At 40.2% G+C, this 19,893-nt stretch overlaps 1 protein-coding gene across 5 annotated transcripts in view; it reads right to left on the bottom strand.

The window, feature by feature from the left end:
- The window catches only part of piezo1 (piezo-type mechanosensitive ion channel component 1), a 73,439-nt gene that overhangs the window by 43,620 nt on the left and 9,926 nt on the right, over window positions 1-19,893 (bottom strand). For all 5 annotated transcript variants that reach the window (XR_009120181.1, XR_009120182.1, XR_009120183.1 and 2 more), the window contains exons 4-19: window positions 19,576-19,717; window positions 19,274-19,484; window positions 18,950-19,163; window positions 16,303-16,471; window positions 16,095-16,199; window positions 14,772-14,850; window positions 14,555-14,658; window positions 11,515-11,594; window positions 11,210-11,390; window positions 9,479-9,584; window positions 8,210-8,391; window positions 6,757-6,905; window positions 5,318-5,476; window positions 3,118-3,212; window positions 2,089-2,255; window positions 191-367 (exon numbers count right to left, since the gene is read on the bottom strand). Coding sequence is in view for 2 of the 5 variants with exons in the window: in XM_058056645.1 (XP_057912628.1) it covers window positions 191-367; window positions 2,089-2,255; window positions 3,118-3,212; window positions 5,318-5,476; window positions 6,757-6,905; window positions 8,210-8,391; window positions 9,479-9,584; window positions 11,210-11,390; window positions 11,515-11,594; window positions 14,555-14,658; window positions 14,772-14,850; window positions 16,095-16,199; window positions 16,303-16,471; window positions 18,950-19,163; window positions 19,274-19,484; window positions 19,576-19,717 (2,320 nt within the window). In the remaining 3 variants the exon portion in view is untranslated. The remainder of the gene's footprint in view (window positions 1-190; window positions 368-2,088; window positions 2,256-3,117; window positions 3,213-5,317; window positions 5,477-6,756; window positions 6,906-8,209; window positions 8,392-9,478; window positions 9,585-11,209; window positions 11,391-11,514; window positions 11,595-14,554; window positions 14,659-14,771; window positions 14,851-16,094; window positions 16,200-16,302; window positions 16,472-18,949; window positions 19,164-19,273; window positions 19,485-19,575; window positions 19,718-19,893) is intronic.

Here is a 19,893-nt window from a genome sequence, read left to right as displayed (position 1 = left end):
CTCCAAAATTCCAAAAACATGCTAGGTTAATTAGCCACTCCAAATTGTCCATAGGTATGAATGTGAGTGTGAATGGTTGTTTGTCTCTATGTATACATGAATATACAGAAAAATGTCAAACTAATACTTGATTATTGTTGTTAAAGGCAAATATATTGTGCGAGTATCGGCGAGTGCATGCGTGTCTTACGAGGCTGCAGTTGCTGGAGTACTCGGGGGGGCTGACGACACTCAGCTGGTACAGCATCTTACACATGATGATGACACACACCCACACTGTTGACAGACTGGAGGCCATCGGTCTGAAGCCGCTGAACGGCATTGCCAAAGACCACAGCACCACCAGGACCAGGTTTAGCACGGACGGCTGCAGTAAAGACAGAAGAGTTAGCTTGGTTATGATGCGCTTGGAATAAAGTTATTTTGAACAACGCGGCGTCCGAGTCTTCAGTTTGCTCGGCTTTGCTCGAGGAAGTCTTAATTCAAGTCTTAATTGGCTAGCCGTGCTAGCTGTTAGCATTGTTATTCCCGTTTTGTTGGGATATGGTTCTCCCTGAGGTGTGAGGCGTTCCAGGCATGCCCAGCCAGGAGAAGGCCCTACGGCCTACAGGCTCGCCTCCCTGAGGTGTGAGGCGTTGGAGGCATGCCCAGCCAGCAGAAGGCCCTACGGCCTACAGGCTCGCCTCACTGAAGTGTGAGGCGTTCCAGGCATTCCCATCCAGGAGAGGGCCCTACAGCCTACAGACTCGCCTCCCTGAGGTGTGAGGTGTTCCAGGCATACCCCGCCAGGAGAAGGCGCTACGGCGTACAGGCTCACTCCCTGAGGTGTGAGGCGTTGGAGGCATGCCCAGCCAGGAGAAGGCCCTACGGCATACAGGCTCGCCTCCCTGAAGTGTGAGGCGTTCCAGGCATGCCCAGCCAGGAGAAGGCCCTACAGCCTACAGACTCGCCTCCCTGAGGTGTGAGGCGTTCCAGGCATGCCCAGCCAGGAGAAGGCCCTACGGTCTACAGGCTCGCCTCCCTGCGGTGTGAGGCGTTCCAGGCATACCCAACCAAGAGAAGGCCCTACGGCCTCCAGGCTCGCCTCCCTGAGGTGTGAGGCGTTCCAGGCATGCCCAGCCAGGAGAAGGCCCTACAGCCTACAGGCTCGCCTCCCTGAGGTGTGAGGCGTTCCAGGCATGCCCAGCCAGGAGAAGGCCCTACGGCCTACAGGCTCGCCTCCCTGAGGTGTGAGGCGTTCCAGGCATGCCCAGCCAGGAGAGGGCCGTACGGTCTACTGGCTCGCCTCCCTGAGGTGTGAGGCGTTCCAGGCATGCCCAACCAGGAGAAGGCCCTACGGTCTACAGGCTCGCCTCCCTGAGGTGTGAGGCGTTCCAGGCATGCCCAGCCAGGAGAAGGCCCTACGGCCTACAGGCTCGCCTCCCTGAGGTGTGAGGCGTTCCAGGCATGCCCAGCCAGGAGAAAGCCCTACAGCCTACAGACTCGCCTCCCTGAGGTGTGAGGCGTTCCAGGCATGCCCAGCTAGGAGAAGGCCCTACGGTCTACAGGCTCGCCTCCCTGAGGTGTGAGGCGTTCCAGGCATGCCCAGCAAGGAGAAGGCCCTACGGCCTACAGGCTCGCCTCCCTGAGGTGTGAGGCGTTCCAGGCATGCCCAGCCAGGAGAAGGCCCTACAGCCTACAGACTCGCCTCCCTGAGGTGTGAGGCGTTCCAGGCATGCCCAGCCAGGAGAAGGCCCTACGGCATACAGGCTCGCCTCCCTGAAGTGTGAGGTGTTCCAGGCATGCCCAGCCAGGAGAGGGCCCTACGGCCTACAGGCTTGCCTCCCTGAGGTGTGAGGCGTTGGAGGCATGCCCAGCCAGGAGAAGGCCCCACGGCCTACAGGCTCGCCTCCCTGAGGTGTGAGGCGTTCCAGGCATGCCCAGCCAGGAGAAGGCCCTACGGCATACAGGCTCGCCTCCCTGAGGTGTGAGGCATTCCAGGCATGCCCAGCAAGGAGATTTAAAGCCTCTTATTGCATTTTTTTAACCACGTTAAAAGGCTGTTTGATGCAGCTGTGAAGGAAAACAATATGGAATGTTTATATTTACCTCTTCAAGCGCAACCCACACAGAGTAGAAGGCCACCATCTTAAGGATGTGGATTTCCAGAAGCCTCCAGAGAAAGACTTGACCTCTTGTGAGAATGTCTGAGAACTTTCTGAAGAGAACCAGTAACCTGTCCATCACCAGACCCCACTTGCTAGGCATCAACTTCTCTAAGAGTAAAGAAAAACAACCAGAATCGGAATCAGTGGAAGAAAGAAGATTAGGACAAAAATCACATGTGGAAAATATGAATATCTTATCATAATGCAATGCCAGTATTGATGGGCTTTTATCGATGCACAATAAAGAAAGTCTATCTATCTATATTTTATCATCCATTGTATATCGTCTAGGCCAGGGGTGGGCAAACCTTTTGACTCGCATTGATATAACAAAATTTCCGGGGGGGGGGGGGGGGGGGGGGGGGGGGCAGACTATATATTTTACACGTAACAGTCCACCTGGTATTATTGTATCTGTAAAATTGTCATGCAATCTGCTATTATTATTTATTATTTTATATTTATATTTAAATATTTTAAAAATAATAAAATATTATAATAATTAAAATAAAATTAAAATAATTATTATTATATTATTATTATGTAAAATATGCAAATATAACAATATTATTATATATAATTAATATAATAATTAGCATTAATATAATAAATATAATAATCATAATAGTTATAATAATAATATAATAATTATTATTTTAATTTTTATTATTATTATGTGCTTGTGTCTCTTTTTTCAGGGGCACTTTGTAAACAACAGACCATGTCAAACAACAAAATTGATACAACCATCAAAAGGTTGGCTCAGGCCATGATGCCAGGTTGTATGTTGAGTTTAAATTAAATACTTTGGAAAGATTGGGCGGGCCGTATTCAAACACTTGGCGGGCCGGATGTGGCCCCCGGGCCGTAGTTTGCCCACCCCTGGTCTAGGCAGAAATAGAAACCAGCATCTCTAACAAATACTTTGTCTCAATTGAGGTAAGATTGTACATGTTCATATAACCTTTACCTTTATCTGCTGAGTCATCATCCATGTTGGTGACCACATCCTCTTCAGAGAGCGTTCCAACATGACGAGGGCCAGTCTGCTCAAAGCTGCGTTTCCTGTATACACAAACAGTTACTACGTCAATTGCAGGAGGTCCTGACTCACGCTGCCATCTTACAAACAATGCTAAACTCATCATGCAGCAACTTAACACTGTATAATATACAAACAAGTACCGATGGAAGCTTCCAATGATTATCCCAAAATGCACTGTGTCTAAGCAAACAGTTGCTTGAGGTTCCGCGGTCCATTTAAAAACTACAGGAAGAACTGGTCCCTTTCTGGAACTGGTCCCAGGCGATGGAACGCCTTGCCCGTTGAATCGCAGACCATCACAGACTTTGATTTAAAACTCATTTATTCCAAAGTGAATTTGGCCTTAAGAACATTGTTAATTTTTCCATCACTTTTTATATCCGTATTCTTCTTCTCCCTGAAGTGTGAGGCGTTCCAGGCATGCCCAGCCAGGAGAAGGCCCTACGGTCTACAGGCTCGCCTCCCTGAGGTGTGAGGCGTTGGAGGCATGCCCAGCCAGGAGAAGGCCCTACGGCCTACAGGCTCGCCTCCCTGAAGTGTGAGGTGTTCCAGGCATGCCCAGCCAGGAGAGGGCCCTACGGCCTACAGGCTCGCCTCCCTGAAGTGTGAGGCGTTCCAGGCATGCCCAGCCAGGAGAAGGCCCTACGGTCTACAGGCTCGCCTCCCTGAGGTGTGAGGCGTTGGAGGCATGCCCAGCCAGGAGAAGGCCCTACGGCCTACAGGCTCGCCTCCCTGAGGTGTGAGGCGTTGGAGGCATGCCCAGCCAGGAGAAGGCCCTACGGTCTACAGGCTCGCCTCCCTGAGGTGTGAGGCGTTCCAGGCATGCCCAGCCAGCAGAAGGCCCTACGGTCTACAGGCTCGCCTCCCTGAGGTGTGAGGCGTTCCAGGCATGCCCAGCCAGCAGAAGGCCCTACGGTCTACAGGCTCGCCTCCCTGCGGTGTGAGGCGTTCCAGGCATGCCCAGCCAGCAGAAGGCCCTACCGTCTACAGGCTCGCCTGCCTGAGGTGTGAGGCGTTCCAGGCATGCCCAGCCAGGAGAAGGCCCTACGGCCTACAGGCTCGCCTCCCTGAGGTGTGAGGCGTTCCAGGCATGCCCAGCCAGGAGAGGGCCCTACGGCCTACAGGCTCGCCTCCCTGAAGTGTGAGGCGTTCCAGGCATGCCCAGCCAGGAGAAGGCCCTACGGCCTACAGGCTCGCCTCCCTGAGGTGTGAGGCGTTCCAGGCATGCCCAGCCAGGAGAAGGCCCTACGGTCTACAGGCTCACCTCCCTGAGGTGTGAGGCGTTCCAGGCATGCCCAGCCAGGAGAAGGCCCTACAGCCTACAGACTCGCCTCCCTGAGGTGTGAGGCGTTCCAGGCATGCCCAGCCAGGAGAAGGCCCTACAGCCTACAGACTCGCCTCCCTGAGGTGTGAGGCGTTGGAGGCATGCCCAGCCAGGAGAAGGCCCTACGACCTACAGGCTCGCCTCCCTGAGGTGTGAGGCGTTCCAGGCATGCCCAGCCAGGAGAGGGCCCTACGGCCTACAGGCTCGCCTCCCTGAAGTGTGAGGCGTTCCAGGCATGCCCAGCCAGGAGAAAGCCCTACGGTCTACAGGCTCGCCTCCCTGAGGTGTGAGGCGTTGGAGGCATGCCCAGCCAGGAGAAGGCCCTACGGCCTACAGGCTCGCCTCCCTGAGGTGTGAGGCGTTCCAGGCATGGAACGCCTCACACCTCCTCTCCAATACTCACCGTTCCTCACCTTACCCCCTCAACTAAAATTCAACATCAAAAATGGTCCTTCTTCTCAGTACAAAACCTTCAAAACCTATGCCGACCTCAGACATGCTGGGGACGGTTTCTCACTGAAATGGAAGGCAATGGAACTAGAGGAGGTGGCTGAAGTCTGGGCTTCCGTACTAGACATGTTTGACTTATGAATAATAATTATAGCAATAAACCAGATTGGTACAGCAATTTTCTAAATATCAAAACACAGGAACCCATCCTAAATTGAACAGTGGCGTAAGCTACATCGCTGCAGCTTGGGCAACCTCCAACAAACATCCATTCATATTCATACGCCAGCCCTGTGGATGCATGAACATTAAAACCTTAATAAGCTAACATAATAATACAAAGCGGCATACCTGTGTATTGGTAACACATATTCAGGGTCAGTGATTCTCATGAAGGGTTTGTGGAAATAGTGCAGCTGTAGAATGCAGGCCAACAAGAAGAATCCAGGGATCAGAATGCTAACAAACAGTTCTGAGAGGGCAAACGTCTCCAGACCAATCGCTGCCAGCCTTGGAAAACAAAATAAACCATCAATATTTCAATATTTTTAGTTTCGTTCTTTCGGTTAAAGGGTCCTTGACATGACTCATCAAGTTTGTTTAAATGTATTATAGTACATGGCTTGTAATTATCTTCTACGTTGTTCCATTTGTAGTTCATGACAAACTAATATATTTACAAATAGTAGTCAAGCTAATACATTGTGTTGCTGCTGGATGTTCACATTATCCCAGTCATCATGGAAGTTTGTCTTTTTTCCCCAAAAGAGGAACCATGACCTTCAAAATAATTCTGTTCACCTATAAGTCCATCTATAACAGAGGTAGGGAACCTATGGCTCGGGAGCCAGGTAGGGCTCTTTTGATGACTGTATCTGGCTCTCGAGCATTTACCACAATAAAAATGTATGTTTGCTAACATTTTAAAGTAAACATCACAGAAATCACTGTTAAAAATAATATTAAAAATCAAAACTTTCTTAGGCACGGCGGTCTAGTGGTTAGCGCGCAGACCTCACAGCTAGGAGACCAGGGTTCAATCCCCACCCTCGGCCATCTCTGTGTGGAGTTTGCATGTTCTCCCCGTGCATGCGTGGGTTTTCTCCGGGTACTCCGGTTTCCTCCCACATTCCAAAAACATGCTAGGTTAATTAGCCACTCCAAATTGTCCATAGGTATGAATGTGAGTGTGAATGGTTGTTTGTCTGTATGTGCCCTGTGATTGGCAGTCCAGGGTGTACCCCGCCTCTCTCCCCAAGACAGCTGGGATAGGCTCCAGCATACCCGTGACCCTCGTGAGGATAAGCGGCATAGAAAATGAATGGATGGATATAAACATATTTTATCAGCCATATCTATACTGGCGTTGGTGGCGATCGCGGTCGCGGTGGAGTGACGTTATCCTGATGACATCACTTCTGTAAAGGAGACTCAGCTGTAAGAACTAGGCTGGAGCCATCAACTCCAAATGTAATTTGCTTTCAACTAGGAGGACACCGATCGGTATTCGCCGATACCAGTTAAAAAGCACAATATCGATATTGACTGCGTCGGGCAACGGATGTTGTGTGATTGATGAGGGAGTCGGCTGCATATGCGGTTCAAAAGGCGGCGAATGTGGCTGGAGAGGCCCAGCAAAGGCGGGCAAACCTTATTTTCATTCAGATTCTCTGTGAATAATGTGAAAAATAGAACAATATAGAACATAATTACAAACATACATAATATACAGTATAATACATTTAAACCAAGTTGATGAATCAAAACAAAACATGAAAACAAGTACATACTGTTGTTCTTTTAAACCGGTAAAATTCCTCCAGTAAACTGGGAAGTCTTCAAACTGGTAGGTGTAGATGGAAATCAGCACCAGCATGGTGTAGGCAACAACAAGCCACCAGAATAATTTCAAAAGACGCCTCCAAACGGAATAGTACACCTTGAACAGATAAGAGGCATATATAAGACAAGATTATAACGGGACAATAGTGAACAATGTGAATTATTCTGGTGTAAAATATAGTTATATAAAATTATAATAATAAATTAACCATTTATTATTATAATAAAATAAAATATAATTTTTGATATAACATTTATATTATTTATTTATTAATTATTTATTTATTAATATTTATATTTTTATATAAAATATAAAAATATAAAAATATAAAAATATAAAAATATAAAAATATAAAAATATAAAAATATAAAAATATAAGTAAGTAAGTAAGTAAGTTTTATTTATATAGCACCTTTCTCAGACAGAAGTCACAAAGTGCTTCACAAAAGGCAAAACACAGAGTTAAAATACACATAAAAAAATACAATAAAACAATGTACAAAAAATAGACATAAAACAGTACATAAAAACAGTATACAATAAAATATAAAAATATAAAAATATAAAAATATAAAAATATAAAAATATAAAAATATAAAAATATAAAAATATAAAAATATAAAAATATTAAAATATTCATTCATTCATTTTCTACCGCTTTTCCTCACGAGGGTCGCGGGGGGTGCTGGAGCCTATCCCAGCTGTCTTCGGGCGTAAGGCGGGGTACACCCTGGACTGGTCGCCAGCCAATCACAGGGCACATATAGACAAACAACCATTCACACTCACATTCATACCTATGGACAATTTGGAGTGGCTAATTAACCTAGCATGTTTTTGGAATGTGGGAGAAAACCGGAGTTAAAATATTAAAATATTAAAATATTAAAATATTAAAATATTAAAATATTAAAATATTAAAATATTAAAATATTAAAATATTAAAATAGAAATATTAGAAATATATTAAAAGAAATAATATTAAAGAAATATAATAAAAATGTTTTTTTTTAACCCTGTATGACACACATGGTCCTGTGTCAATGTTGATGAAACGCTCTGCACCCAAAAGGCAGAGGCAACACAAACAATGTGACTTTTGGACATGCTGAAGGAGAATAAAGGCTGTCATTACGCCATTACGGAATCAATTAATTTTCCGTAGGACAATTGCGACGACTGATGACTGCAGCAATGCGTTTGAACAAGGAACAGGACAAAGTAGAACAGTCAGAAGTGTCATACGCGTGACTCGCTATTAATAATGTCTTGGAGGTTGATCATTAAAATTGAAACAGATACTGGAGTGGTTTTTGGAGCGTTTCAACAAAAGTACTAATGTGGTACTAATGAAGTACCTTATACTATCTTACACGAGGAAACCGGCGTCTTATCCCAACCTGATATATGCAGAGGCAGAGCAGGAAAAGCAGCATGTAGATGAGCTTGTATCCAACGAGTTTTCCCACAAAGGAGACCATGAGGAACATCCCAGCACACACGTAGATCCAATATTTGGCATAGCAACTCAGCACCATTCCTCCCAGGACCTTTAGCGCTGATTCATGCGAGGAATCCATTTCTTAGACAAAACAACACCACAGACAAAGCAATTAGTGCATTATTTTTACGCTTAAAAACGTTTCGAAATAGGGCTGTACGGTGGATAGGAGACCAGAGTTTGATTCCACCCGCGGGCATCTCTGTGTGGGGTTTGCATGTTCTCCTGTGCATGCAATGGTTATTATTATTATTATTATTATTATTATTATTATTATTATTATTATTATTATTATTATTATTATTATTATTATTATTATTATTATTATTATTATTATTATTATTATTAGCATTATTAGCATTATTATTATTATTATTATTATTATTATTATTATTATTATTATTATTATTATTATTATTATTAGCATTATTAGCATTATTAGCATTATTATTATTATTAGCATTATTATTATTATTAGCATTATTATTATTATTAGCATTATTATTATTAGCATTATTATTATTATTAGCATTATTATTATTAGCATTATTAGCATTATTATTATTATTGTTATTATTGTTATTAGCATTATTATTATTATTATTAGCATTATTATTATTATTATTAGCATTATTATTATTAGCATTATTATTATTATTATTAGCATTATTAGCATTATATTATTAGCATTATTATTATTATTATTATTATTATTAATTACTATAATTATAATATAGTTTAATAATAATAATTAATTAATTATCATTATTAATTATTATCATATTAATAATAATAATAATGCAATTAATCAATAATAATATAATAATATAATTAATCAATAATAATATAATAATATAATTAATCAATAATAATATAATAATAATTATTATTGTTATTGTTATTAGTAATAATTGTTGTTGTTATTAATAATAACAATTAGCCTATTATTATTACTATCATTATTCTTCTGATCATTACTACTATTAGTAGGCTAGTATTAGTCTGCTTATTGTCTTGCTTATTAGCCTACTTTTGCCCTATTATATGAAATTTGTCAGAGATCTTCTTTGTTTAAACGCAGACTTACAAGGACTACATTTGAAATTAGCGGTCGGCGCGGCAGCAACAACAATCTGATCATTCAGTTTCAGCGTACATCCAAAAATACCTGATGTGGTGACCTCTTGCAGGGGTGCGGCCATTTTCTTTCTCATGCTGAAGTTTTCCTTCACTGACTGCCGTAATAAGAGCCAAAAGGTTGAGGTGAACAGGAGCTGATGGAGAAGACGGACGGAGATGACAGATGAGTATTCAGACAAGTCAAGTCACAAACAATTTGAAGTGGTAGCTGCTTTATGGGCATGCAGGCACGCTCGTATTGTGCTTTGGTGCCAGTGAGCCTGCTGCACAGGTCGATTATTTTAATTTTTATTCTATTTTTAGACACACGTATACATTCAATTATTCTAATTTTTCATATTTCTTTGTATTATATTAAAGGGACCTACTATGCAAATAATTTTGTCCCTTTGTATTGAGTTGTGGACTCCTATAGAGCAGCTACACACAATAATCAGCACCACTCTGGTTCTTCCAGAATCTGCACCTATTCCGCTGTACTCTACCGTGGTTGGTCACACTATTGGTCACCATTTTGTGTCGCTAGGAGCTGATAAACGGTATAATAATTGAGAATAAACAGAATGAACGAGTGTATAGAAAGACTTCTGGTTTGTGCCGCTAACTTCATCGGCGTTTATAAACGATATAGGAGTTGATAATAACTAGCTAACAGCTCCAACCACTTCTGCCTGATGATGGCGTCTTTAGGAATTTTAAATCGTAAACAAATGTGGAATTCCCTTTCGAGGCATTGCTAGCAAGTAAAAGGTTTAATGTTAGTGCGACCCCACGCAAGTTTGATATGGATGCTGTATGGTATCATGTACCCAGAAAAAATTATTACGTTTGATTAATGTTCATGTTAAAGGTTAAATAACTGTTAATAGTTATCCTCCCTATCCGTGTGGAAGTGGTAAGTTTTTGGCTATTTAAGTTGAAAGGAAATAACTTGAAGGCTACCATTTAGGTCGCTAGCTGTCTAGTTTGCGAGTTAGCATGTGTCTCAAGACCCTGCAGTTGCGCAATATGTTGTAAATAAAAAGTATAAATGTGACTATAGTCGTGTTTTGTCATGTCTACAGGGCTCTAATAATGCTTTGTTCATTTTAATATGAAAAAAAATAATTTGTCTACCCACCAACTATATGTGGTTTCGTAATTTTTAATTATTTGCCGTTTTATTATTATTATTATTATATTTATTTATTTTTGACTGATTGATTGATTTTCTTTATTCTTGATTTGTTTATTTATTTTTCATCTTATTTTGTGTAGAAAAATAAAAAGTAAGATATTTGAGAACAGTGGAATGTTTTATCAGAGCTTTTCTTGTAGAAAATTGGAACCAAGGCGAAGTTTTTTAATTTTTTTTGTTTTTAATAAAAGCTTTTTTTTTTTTTTTTTTTAGAAAACTTGATGCGGCCCAGTCTCACCCAGACCCGAGCTCCAGTGGCCCCCAAGTAAATTGAGTTTGAGACCCCTGGTGTAGACCATGGTGTTATTTGATCAAATACCTTTATTTTGTGTAAAAAAATAAAAAGTACAGAAAAAGAACAGTGGAATGTTTTATCAGAGCTTTTATTGTAGAAAATTGGAACCAAAGCAAAGTTTTTTAATTTTTTTTGTTTTTAATAAATGCGTTTTTTGTTAGGGTTTTTTTGGAAAACCTGATGCGGCCCAGTCTTGAGACCCCTGAACTACATGTCAATCTAACAATTAAAAGTACATATAATAAGTTAGTGTTGGCGTATGAAAAAAAGAAGTAAACCTGTCTTACCATAGCTCCCAGTCTCAGACACGGGTACTGGGCTTTATCCAGCCCGAGCTGTCTGAGACTCATGGTTCCCATAGTGGTAGGCAGTTCAGGGTCAAGCTCCATGGCCCACACATACTGGAGACAACACAACGCCACAGCATAAACCAAGATAAACGGAGAACACAGCATGGCTGCATGTCGTCTGCAAAAAAAGGAGAACACCACCAAACAAATACGGCAAATATTTGTGTCTAGCATTCCGAGATAATTCATTTCCACAAAAGGTTTTCATTGCGTCTGTTGCCGTCATTGGCCTGGGTTTTAACCTGGCACGCAGGATCCAGATGAGACAAGCCCACAGCAGCAAGACAAATGTCAGCCAGCTGTGGTACGTGATGCTCCAAACCTGAACGACAAGAAGATCACATGATTGCTTTCTTTCCAGGCGACTACACCGGGTGTGAGATTCATTTCTTTCAACATGGTAACTGTGCTCCTAAAAAGACGCTACACAGCGCATCCCCGCATACTTGGTTGTCAGCATTGCTCCCAAATTCAGGCATGTAACCTTTATGCTATGCCAGGGGTGGGCAAACAAAAACAAAACTGCCTGGGGGGCCAAAATATATATTTTTTATAACACACACTATTTTACACTTATAATTCTAACAGTCCACCTTGAATTATTTGTCTAATTTTATTTATTTATTATATATTATAATGATTAATTATATTATATATATATATTAATTTTATTATTATATATATTATATTTAATATATTATATTTAATATATTTATTTTATTTATTTATTTATTTGTATATATGTATATATATATATTTGTATTTGCTTATAATTCTAACAGTCCACCTTGAATTATTTGTCTAATTTTATTTATTATATTATATATTATATTTAATCTACATATTATATATATAATTTATTATATATATTATTTTTTATAACACACACTATTTTACACTTATAATTCTAACAGTCCACCTTGAATTATTTGTCTAATTTTATTTATTTATTATATATTATAATGATTCATTATATTATATATATATTAATTTTATTATTATATATATTATATTTAATATATTATATTATATTTTATATATTTATTATTTATTTTATTTATTTGTATATATGTATATATATATTTGTATTTGCTTATAATTCTAACAGTCCACCTTGAATTATTTGTCTAATTTTATTTATTTATTATATATTATAATGATTAATTATATTATATATATTAATTTTATTATTATATATATTATATTTAATATATTATATAATATTTTATATATTTATTATTTATTTGTATTTATGTATATATATATTTGTATATATTTGTATTTGCTTATAATTCTAACAGTCCACCTTGAATTATTTGTCTAATTTTATTTATTATATTATATATTATATTTAATCTATATATCTATATCTATATTTAATCTAGAAAAATAAAAAATAAGATATTTGAGAACAGTGGAATGTTTTATCAGAGCTTTTATTGTAGAAAATTGGAACCAAGGCGAAGTTTTTTTAATTTTTTTGTTTTTAATAAATGCGTTTTTTGGGTTTTTGTTTTTTTTTTGAAAACCTGATGCGGCCCAGTCTCACCCAGACCCGAGCTCCAGTGGCCCCCAAATAAATTGAGTTTGAGACCCCTGGTGTAGACCATGGTGTTATTTGATCAAATACCTTCATTACCGAGAAGATTTTTGATGTGGAAAACAGCAACGTTACTGGATGAACTAGTAAGGGCGCTAGCTAACACTGACATTGGTCCTACACGTCACCCGTGCAAATTCTTATCCTGTCTTATCCTATCGTCGCACCTTGCTCTGTGGGAGGGTGGGGTTAGCTGACTGAAAGACCGACCGATTCGTGACCGACGGTTGAGGCGCAACGAACGTGAACATGAGCGAACGGACTGACTCCACATATCTGACCGGGTCTATGCACAGGGGGAGATCACAGGCTAACGACCGATGGACCGAAATGAACGGATCTTTGTTCATTTGTGATGTGTGAGGCGTACTGAAGAGCAACGGAAAGGGTTCGAAACCTAAATCGCATTGTACTTTGTATCGTGACAATAAAATGCATCCGTTCTACTAAAGAACATTTTAATGGCCAGTCTCAATTCTATTTATTTATTAAGGCTGCACGGTGGACGAGTGGTTAGCGCTCAGACCTCACAGCTAGGAGACCTGAGTTCAATCCCACCCTCGGCCATCTCTGTGTGGAGTTTGCATGTTCTTTTCTCCGGGTACTCCGGTTTCCTCCCACATTCCAAAAACATGCTAGGTTAATTAGCCACTTTAAATTGTCGTATGAAGGTATGAATGTGAGTGTGAATGGTTGTTTGTCTATATGTGCCCTGTGATTGGCTGGCCACCAGTCCAGGGTGTACCCCGCCTGGGATAGGCTCCAGCACCCCCGCGAAAATGAATGAATGAAAATGAATAAATAGTAGTCATGCCAAAATGTTGTGTTGCTGCTGGATGTTCATAGTATCCAAGTCGTACACAAAGTTCCTTTTCTAAAAGAGGAAGCTTTACCCCGCCTCTCGCCCCAAGACAGCTGGGATAGGCTCCAGCATCCCCCCCGCGCGACCCTCGTGAGGATAAGCCAGGGGTGGGCAAACTTCTTGACTCGCGGGCCGCATTGATATAACAAAATTTCCGGGGGGGGGGGGGGGGGGGGGGGGCAGACTATATATTTTACACGTAACAGTCCACCTGGTATTATTGTATCTGTAAAATTGTCATGCAATCTGCTATTATTATTTATTATTTTATATTTATATTTAAATATTTAAAAAATAATAAAATATTATAATAATTAAAATAAAATTAAAATAATTATTATTATATTATTATTATGTAAAATATGCAAATTATATATAATTAATATAATAATTAGCATTAATATAATAAATATAATAATCATAATAGTTATAATAATAATATAATAATTCTTATTTTAATTTTTATTATTATTATGTGCTTGTGTCTCTTTTTTCAGGAGCACTTTGTAAACAACAGACCATGTCAAACAACGAAATTGATACAACCATCAAAAGGTTGGCTCAGGCCATGATGCCAGGTTGTATGTTGAGTTTAAATTAAATACTTTTGAAAGATTGGGCGGGCCGTATTCAAACACTTGGCGGGCCGGATGTGGCCCCCGGGCCGTAGTTTGCCCACCCCTGGGATAAGCGGAAGAAAATGAAGGAATGAATTTATTAACCCAATAGCAGCTGTACGGGGATCAACTGTATAGGAGCTAATGCTAAAGTGTTTTATTTCATACATGCATCCATAAACAACGTCTTATCTGAACATTACCATCATTGCTATGAGAGCGCAGACATAGCTCTGCTGCAGCACCACCTTTCCCAGAATTACCAATGGACTTTCAGCTTGTTGGCCACCACTGGCGTGACCAAAACCTGTCCAAAAGATACATCTGTCACTTTGGATTACAACGACCTTCCAGAGGGCAATCAGTCAGTCAATAGATCATAAAATGAATAAGAAAATATTAAAAAAAAAAAAAACATACCAAGTTGTGGTGGACTTCCTTCAGCCAAAGTTTCATGGCTTTCTCCTATGAGTTCACTTTCCACACGTAAGAGCATATGCTGTAGTACAGGAAAAAACACAATGAATAAAATACATACAGTAATAGTAAAAATGATTAGAGCCACCTTGTTTCTTCAGTTTATTGGTGCATTTTTATGGCTAAAGGCACATTTGTTTTTGGACAGATATCGTGATGATAACAAAAATATTTCATAAGAGTTCAATTTAAGAAATGATATTTGGCAATTCCCATGGCTTTCTTGATAATAACCCGAATCATATCGCATTGTACTGCCAAAAAATATGACTCCGACCACTTTATTATTTATTTTATTTATATTTTAGTTTTATTATTTTTATATTATATTATTTTTACATTATATTAATTTTATATTTTACATTATATTAATTAAATATTAAATATTAAATATTAAATATTAAATATTAAATATTAAATATTAAATATTAAATATTAAATATTAAATATTAAAGTATGTAATATTAAAATATTTAATATTTAATATTTTTTAAATATTAAATATTTGAATTTTAAAAAAATATTAAATATTAAATATCAAATATTAAATATTAATATAAATATTTAATATAAATATTTAAATATTTAATATTTAAAAAATATTTAATATTTAATATTAAATATTTTAATATTTAATATTTAATATTATCGCTTATTTTGGTGGTCATTATGTTTGTCTAAAAAAAATTAAAATAAAAAATAAAAAAAGGTACTTAAAGTTGTGCTGTACATTAAAATGAACAAGAAACTAAAGTCATTTTTTCCATGACTGTATATCAAAAATAGTATCACCATGCACACATAAATCACCAGACAGACGATACACAATATTGGGTTATTAGAATATTGGGACTGGACAAACTGACTTTTTTTTAATTCATTAAAAGTCCCAAAGAAATTGCAGGTAGATTTTAATTTATTTGTTTGTTTGTTTTTTTTTACATGATTTTACCGAGTATTTCCCACAAACACAAACTAAATGATAATAATAATGGCAGTGTACTCATGTAAAGTTTTATGTTTACACGAAGACAACTTTGAGGTACCAGGAGGTAGTGAATCACATTTTGATGTTCTGATGCAACGTTATAATCTCGCGAGATCTTGTGACAACCCCAGTCACAAGAAAATGATTTTAACCACACTCGACTAAATGATACCATCTTTCATGAGCTGGACTCTAATTTTGTTTTTCTTAGACATATTTTTTTGGTGGCTTTGATTACGTCACATTGCTCGGGCTAAGAGACGCACACATGGATCTACCTGCTTTTCATTTTCACCGTCGTCCCTCCTTTGACTCCATGAGCTTAACTCCACCATCTCGTCTTCAAGGTCACGTTCAGTTTTGGGCAGCTGCTTGTCTTCTTCCTAAGAAAGGGGAGAAACTGCCAAACTAAATCCTCTGAAGTTTTTTGCAGTGTCGTCATTGATTCCAGTCCCATTACATGCAGCCGAGGAGAGTCGAGCATACCTGGTTAGGTGTTCCATGACCCGTCTTCAGGACTGTTGCGGAGGTAATGTAGAGAAGGAAGAGTATTCCTGGATTGACGTAAACCGGCCAGTCATATTGGGCATTAAGGTTGAAATCATCCAGTGAAGAGCAGTTTCCTGGTTTGATGATGTCCTTCAGACCAAACAGTCTTGGCAGGAAAAAAAAAAAAAAAAAAAGATGCTTGGGATGAGTAGACTCATTCATTGCGCTACTGGAGTGCCATTGCGCAATAAACCAGAAAAAAAATATACTATATTTTCTGGACTATAAGTCGCACAAAGCCAAAAAATGCATAATTAGTTAAAAAAAAAACATACATAAGTTGCATTTTTTGCAGGTAATTAATTTTCCAAACTACTTGACATTCCGCCATCTTGGAAGGCAAGTTGTAACAATAATAAAAGAATACAGAACAGGCTGAATAGGTGTAAGATATGCTAACACAATGCTTATTCAGCTACACAAAAAATAAACATAAACAGAAAAGGTGTCATAAACATTTTCATTTATAAGTCGCTCTGGAGTATAAGTCGCAGGAACAGCCAACCTATGAAAAAAAGTGCAACTTATAGTCCGGAAAATACGGTATATTTCCCAACAATTGGTCCCCCGTTTCCCATATTTGTTTTGGAAAATAATTAGATTTAAATTTAAATGTTTTCCATTGCGGGCGACACGGCGGTCGAGTGGTTAGCGCGCAGACCTCACAGCTAGGAGACCAGGGTTCAATTCCACCCTCGGCCATCTCTGTGTGGAGTTTGCATGTTCTCCCCGTGCATGCGTGGGTTTTCTCCGGGTACTCCGGTTTCCTCCCACATTCCAAAAACATGCTAGGTTAATTGGCGACTCCAAATTGTCCATAAGTATGAATGTGAGTGTGAATGGTTGTTTGTCTATATGTGCCCTGTGATTGGCTGGCGACCAGTCCAGGGTGTACCCCGCCTCTCGCCCGAAGACAGCTGGGATAGGCTCCAGCACCCCCCGAGACCCTCGTGAGGAAAAAGCGGTAGAAAATGAATGAATGTTTTCCATTGCATCTGAACAAAGCATTTCACTGGAAGACTAGTGGCATAGAAACCGAATGGACGGATGGATGGCTGCCTCCGTCCACCAGAGGGAGCTAAAGGAGCCCCAAAGTAGGCATTCAGCCTACTGCAATTTCCAATGGCTCGACAAGTTTGTTGGGAGTTAGCTTATAGCTCATGATAGCCTCCACAATTTATGGTACACAGAAAAATGCTGAAGCGTGCTTCAGTAAATGTCTTCCGGCCATGTGGAGAGGAAGTGACATCACGGATTCAGCGTGTTAATGCGTGTAGTGTTTGCTGGACTGGAGCCGCAACAGCAGTAGTGATGATGATGACTATTATCGACAAAAATGGGCATATTGCCGACATGATTATTCATTCATTCATTCATTTTCTACCGCTTTTCCTCACAAGGGTCGCAGGGGTGCTGGAGCCTATCCCAGCTGTCTTCGGGCGTAAGGCGGGGCACACCCTGGACTGGTCGGCAGCCAATCACAGGGCACATATAGACAAACAACCATTCACACTCACATTCATACCTATGGACAATTTGGAGTGGCTAATTAACCTAGCATGTTTTTTTGGAATGTGGGAGGAAACCGGAGTACCCGGAGAAAAGAACACACAAACTCCACACAGAGATGGCCGAGGGTGGGATTGAAGTCAGGTCTCCTAGCTGTGAGGTCTGAGCGCTAACCACTCGTCCACCGTGCAGCCTTAATAAATAAATAGAATTGAAAATGTGCAAATAACTGAGACTGGCCATTAGTTGGATACTATGAACATCCAGCAGCAACACAACATTTTGGCATGACTACTATTTATTCATTTTCATTCATTTTCGCGGGGGTGCTGGAGCCTATCCCAGGCGGGGTACACCCTGGACTGGTGGCCAGCCAATCACAGGGCACATATAGACAAACAACCATTCACACTCACATTCATACCTATGGACAATTTGGAGTGGCTAATTAACCTAGCATGTTTTTTTTGGAATGTGGGAGGAAACCGGAGTACCCGGAGAAAACCCACGCATGCACGGGGAGAACATGCAAACTCCACACAGAGATGCCCGAGGGTGGAATTGAACCCTGGTCTCCTAGCTGTGAGGTCTGCGCGCTAACCCCTAGACCACCGTGCAGCCTTAATAAATAAATAGAATTGAAAATGTGCAAATAACTGAGACTGGCCATTAATTGGATACTATGAACATCCAGCAGCAACACAACATTTTGGCATGACTACTATTTATTCATTTTCATTCATTTTTCACAGGGAGAACATGCAAACTCCACACAGAGATGCCCGAGGGTGGAATTGAACCCTGGTCTCCTAGCTGTGAGGTCTGCGCGCTAACCCCTAGACCACCGTGCCGCCCTCCGACATGATTAATCACGGTTAATTCATTTTAAAAACTGTGATTAATCTGATGAAAAATGATCATTTGACAGCCCCAATTGTTCTTCATTATCATATTGTGATAAGTCCTAAAAATATTGTGATATACTCGTATGCCACGGTCCATATCGCCCAACCCTGGTGAGAAACCCGACTGACAACAATCCAAGGAATTCCGACGATGAAAAGGGTGCTCTTACCTCGCCCACAGACTGTCCGGAGGGAAAAGCGCCTGGGCCAGGAGACACTGGTATAAGTATAAACAAACAATATGTCCAGCCGTGAAGAAGCCCACCATCACACACAGAGCATTGAAACCCAGATGACTGATTGGAAGGTGACAAGCCCACCACGTGCTGACACCGATGAAAAGCAGGAAATAGATAGCCGAGAAAGCAGAGGGCAATGTGATTCCTTGTGGGAAAAGGAAAAAAAAAAAAAAAAAAGCATTAAAGCATTAAAACCAAGTCTCTCTTTAGCATCTTGTTGCTGGTTCAAGTGCCAGGGTCTGATGCGGGTCCTACCGGCCAACGCCAGCAGGCTAATGGCAAAGATCCTCCCCAGGTCCAGCAGCACTTTACGGACTTCGGCCTTTAGACGCTCGGCCAGCTGCTTGGCTAACGTTGTCGTTGAAAAGCCGTGTGGAGCGTGCTCACCAGGAAATGACTCTACTTCATCTTCATCTACTTCATCCTCATCCTCTGATTCTTCATCTTCTGTTGCTTCATCATCTGTCTGCGGTAAAAAAAAAAAAAAAAAAGTACAAATTAATCACGTAGGAACAAGCTTGGATGCACAGTGATAAAATCCCACTGTATAAACTTACTGTTGTAATACTGGGTGCAGCTAGCATGACTCGGTTTGTGACGAGTCTTCTGCATAGGATTATGGTTAGCAAGGAAACCCCGCACACCACCAGGTCTGGACACAAAAGGCGCAAGATAGTCCAAGGATCCTCCAATGGAAGCCTAAAAAAAAAAAAAACAACTGATTCAGTCATGGAACAAATTGCTAGACCGCTTTGTTTCTTCAGTTTCCTGTTCACTTACGTACGATTGTTTGGACAAATACAACAATGACAACAAAAATAGGAATCTTTCCATGGTGTCCCAACTCTAAAAGAACCACTACCCCTACAAATACA

Source organism: Doryrhamphus excisus, chromosome 19 (genome assembly GCF_030265055.1).
Source record: "Doryrhamphus excisus isolate RoL2022-K1 chromosome 19, RoL_Dexc_1.0, whole genome shotgun sequence".
Taxonomy (NCBI): domain Eukaryota; kingdom Metazoa; phylum Chordata; class Actinopteri; order Syngnathiformes; family Syngnathidae; genus Doryrhamphus; species Doryrhamphus excisus.
The sequence above is the reverse complement of the archived record's forward strand: the minus strand, read 5'-3'. Positions and strand labels throughout refer to the sequence as shown.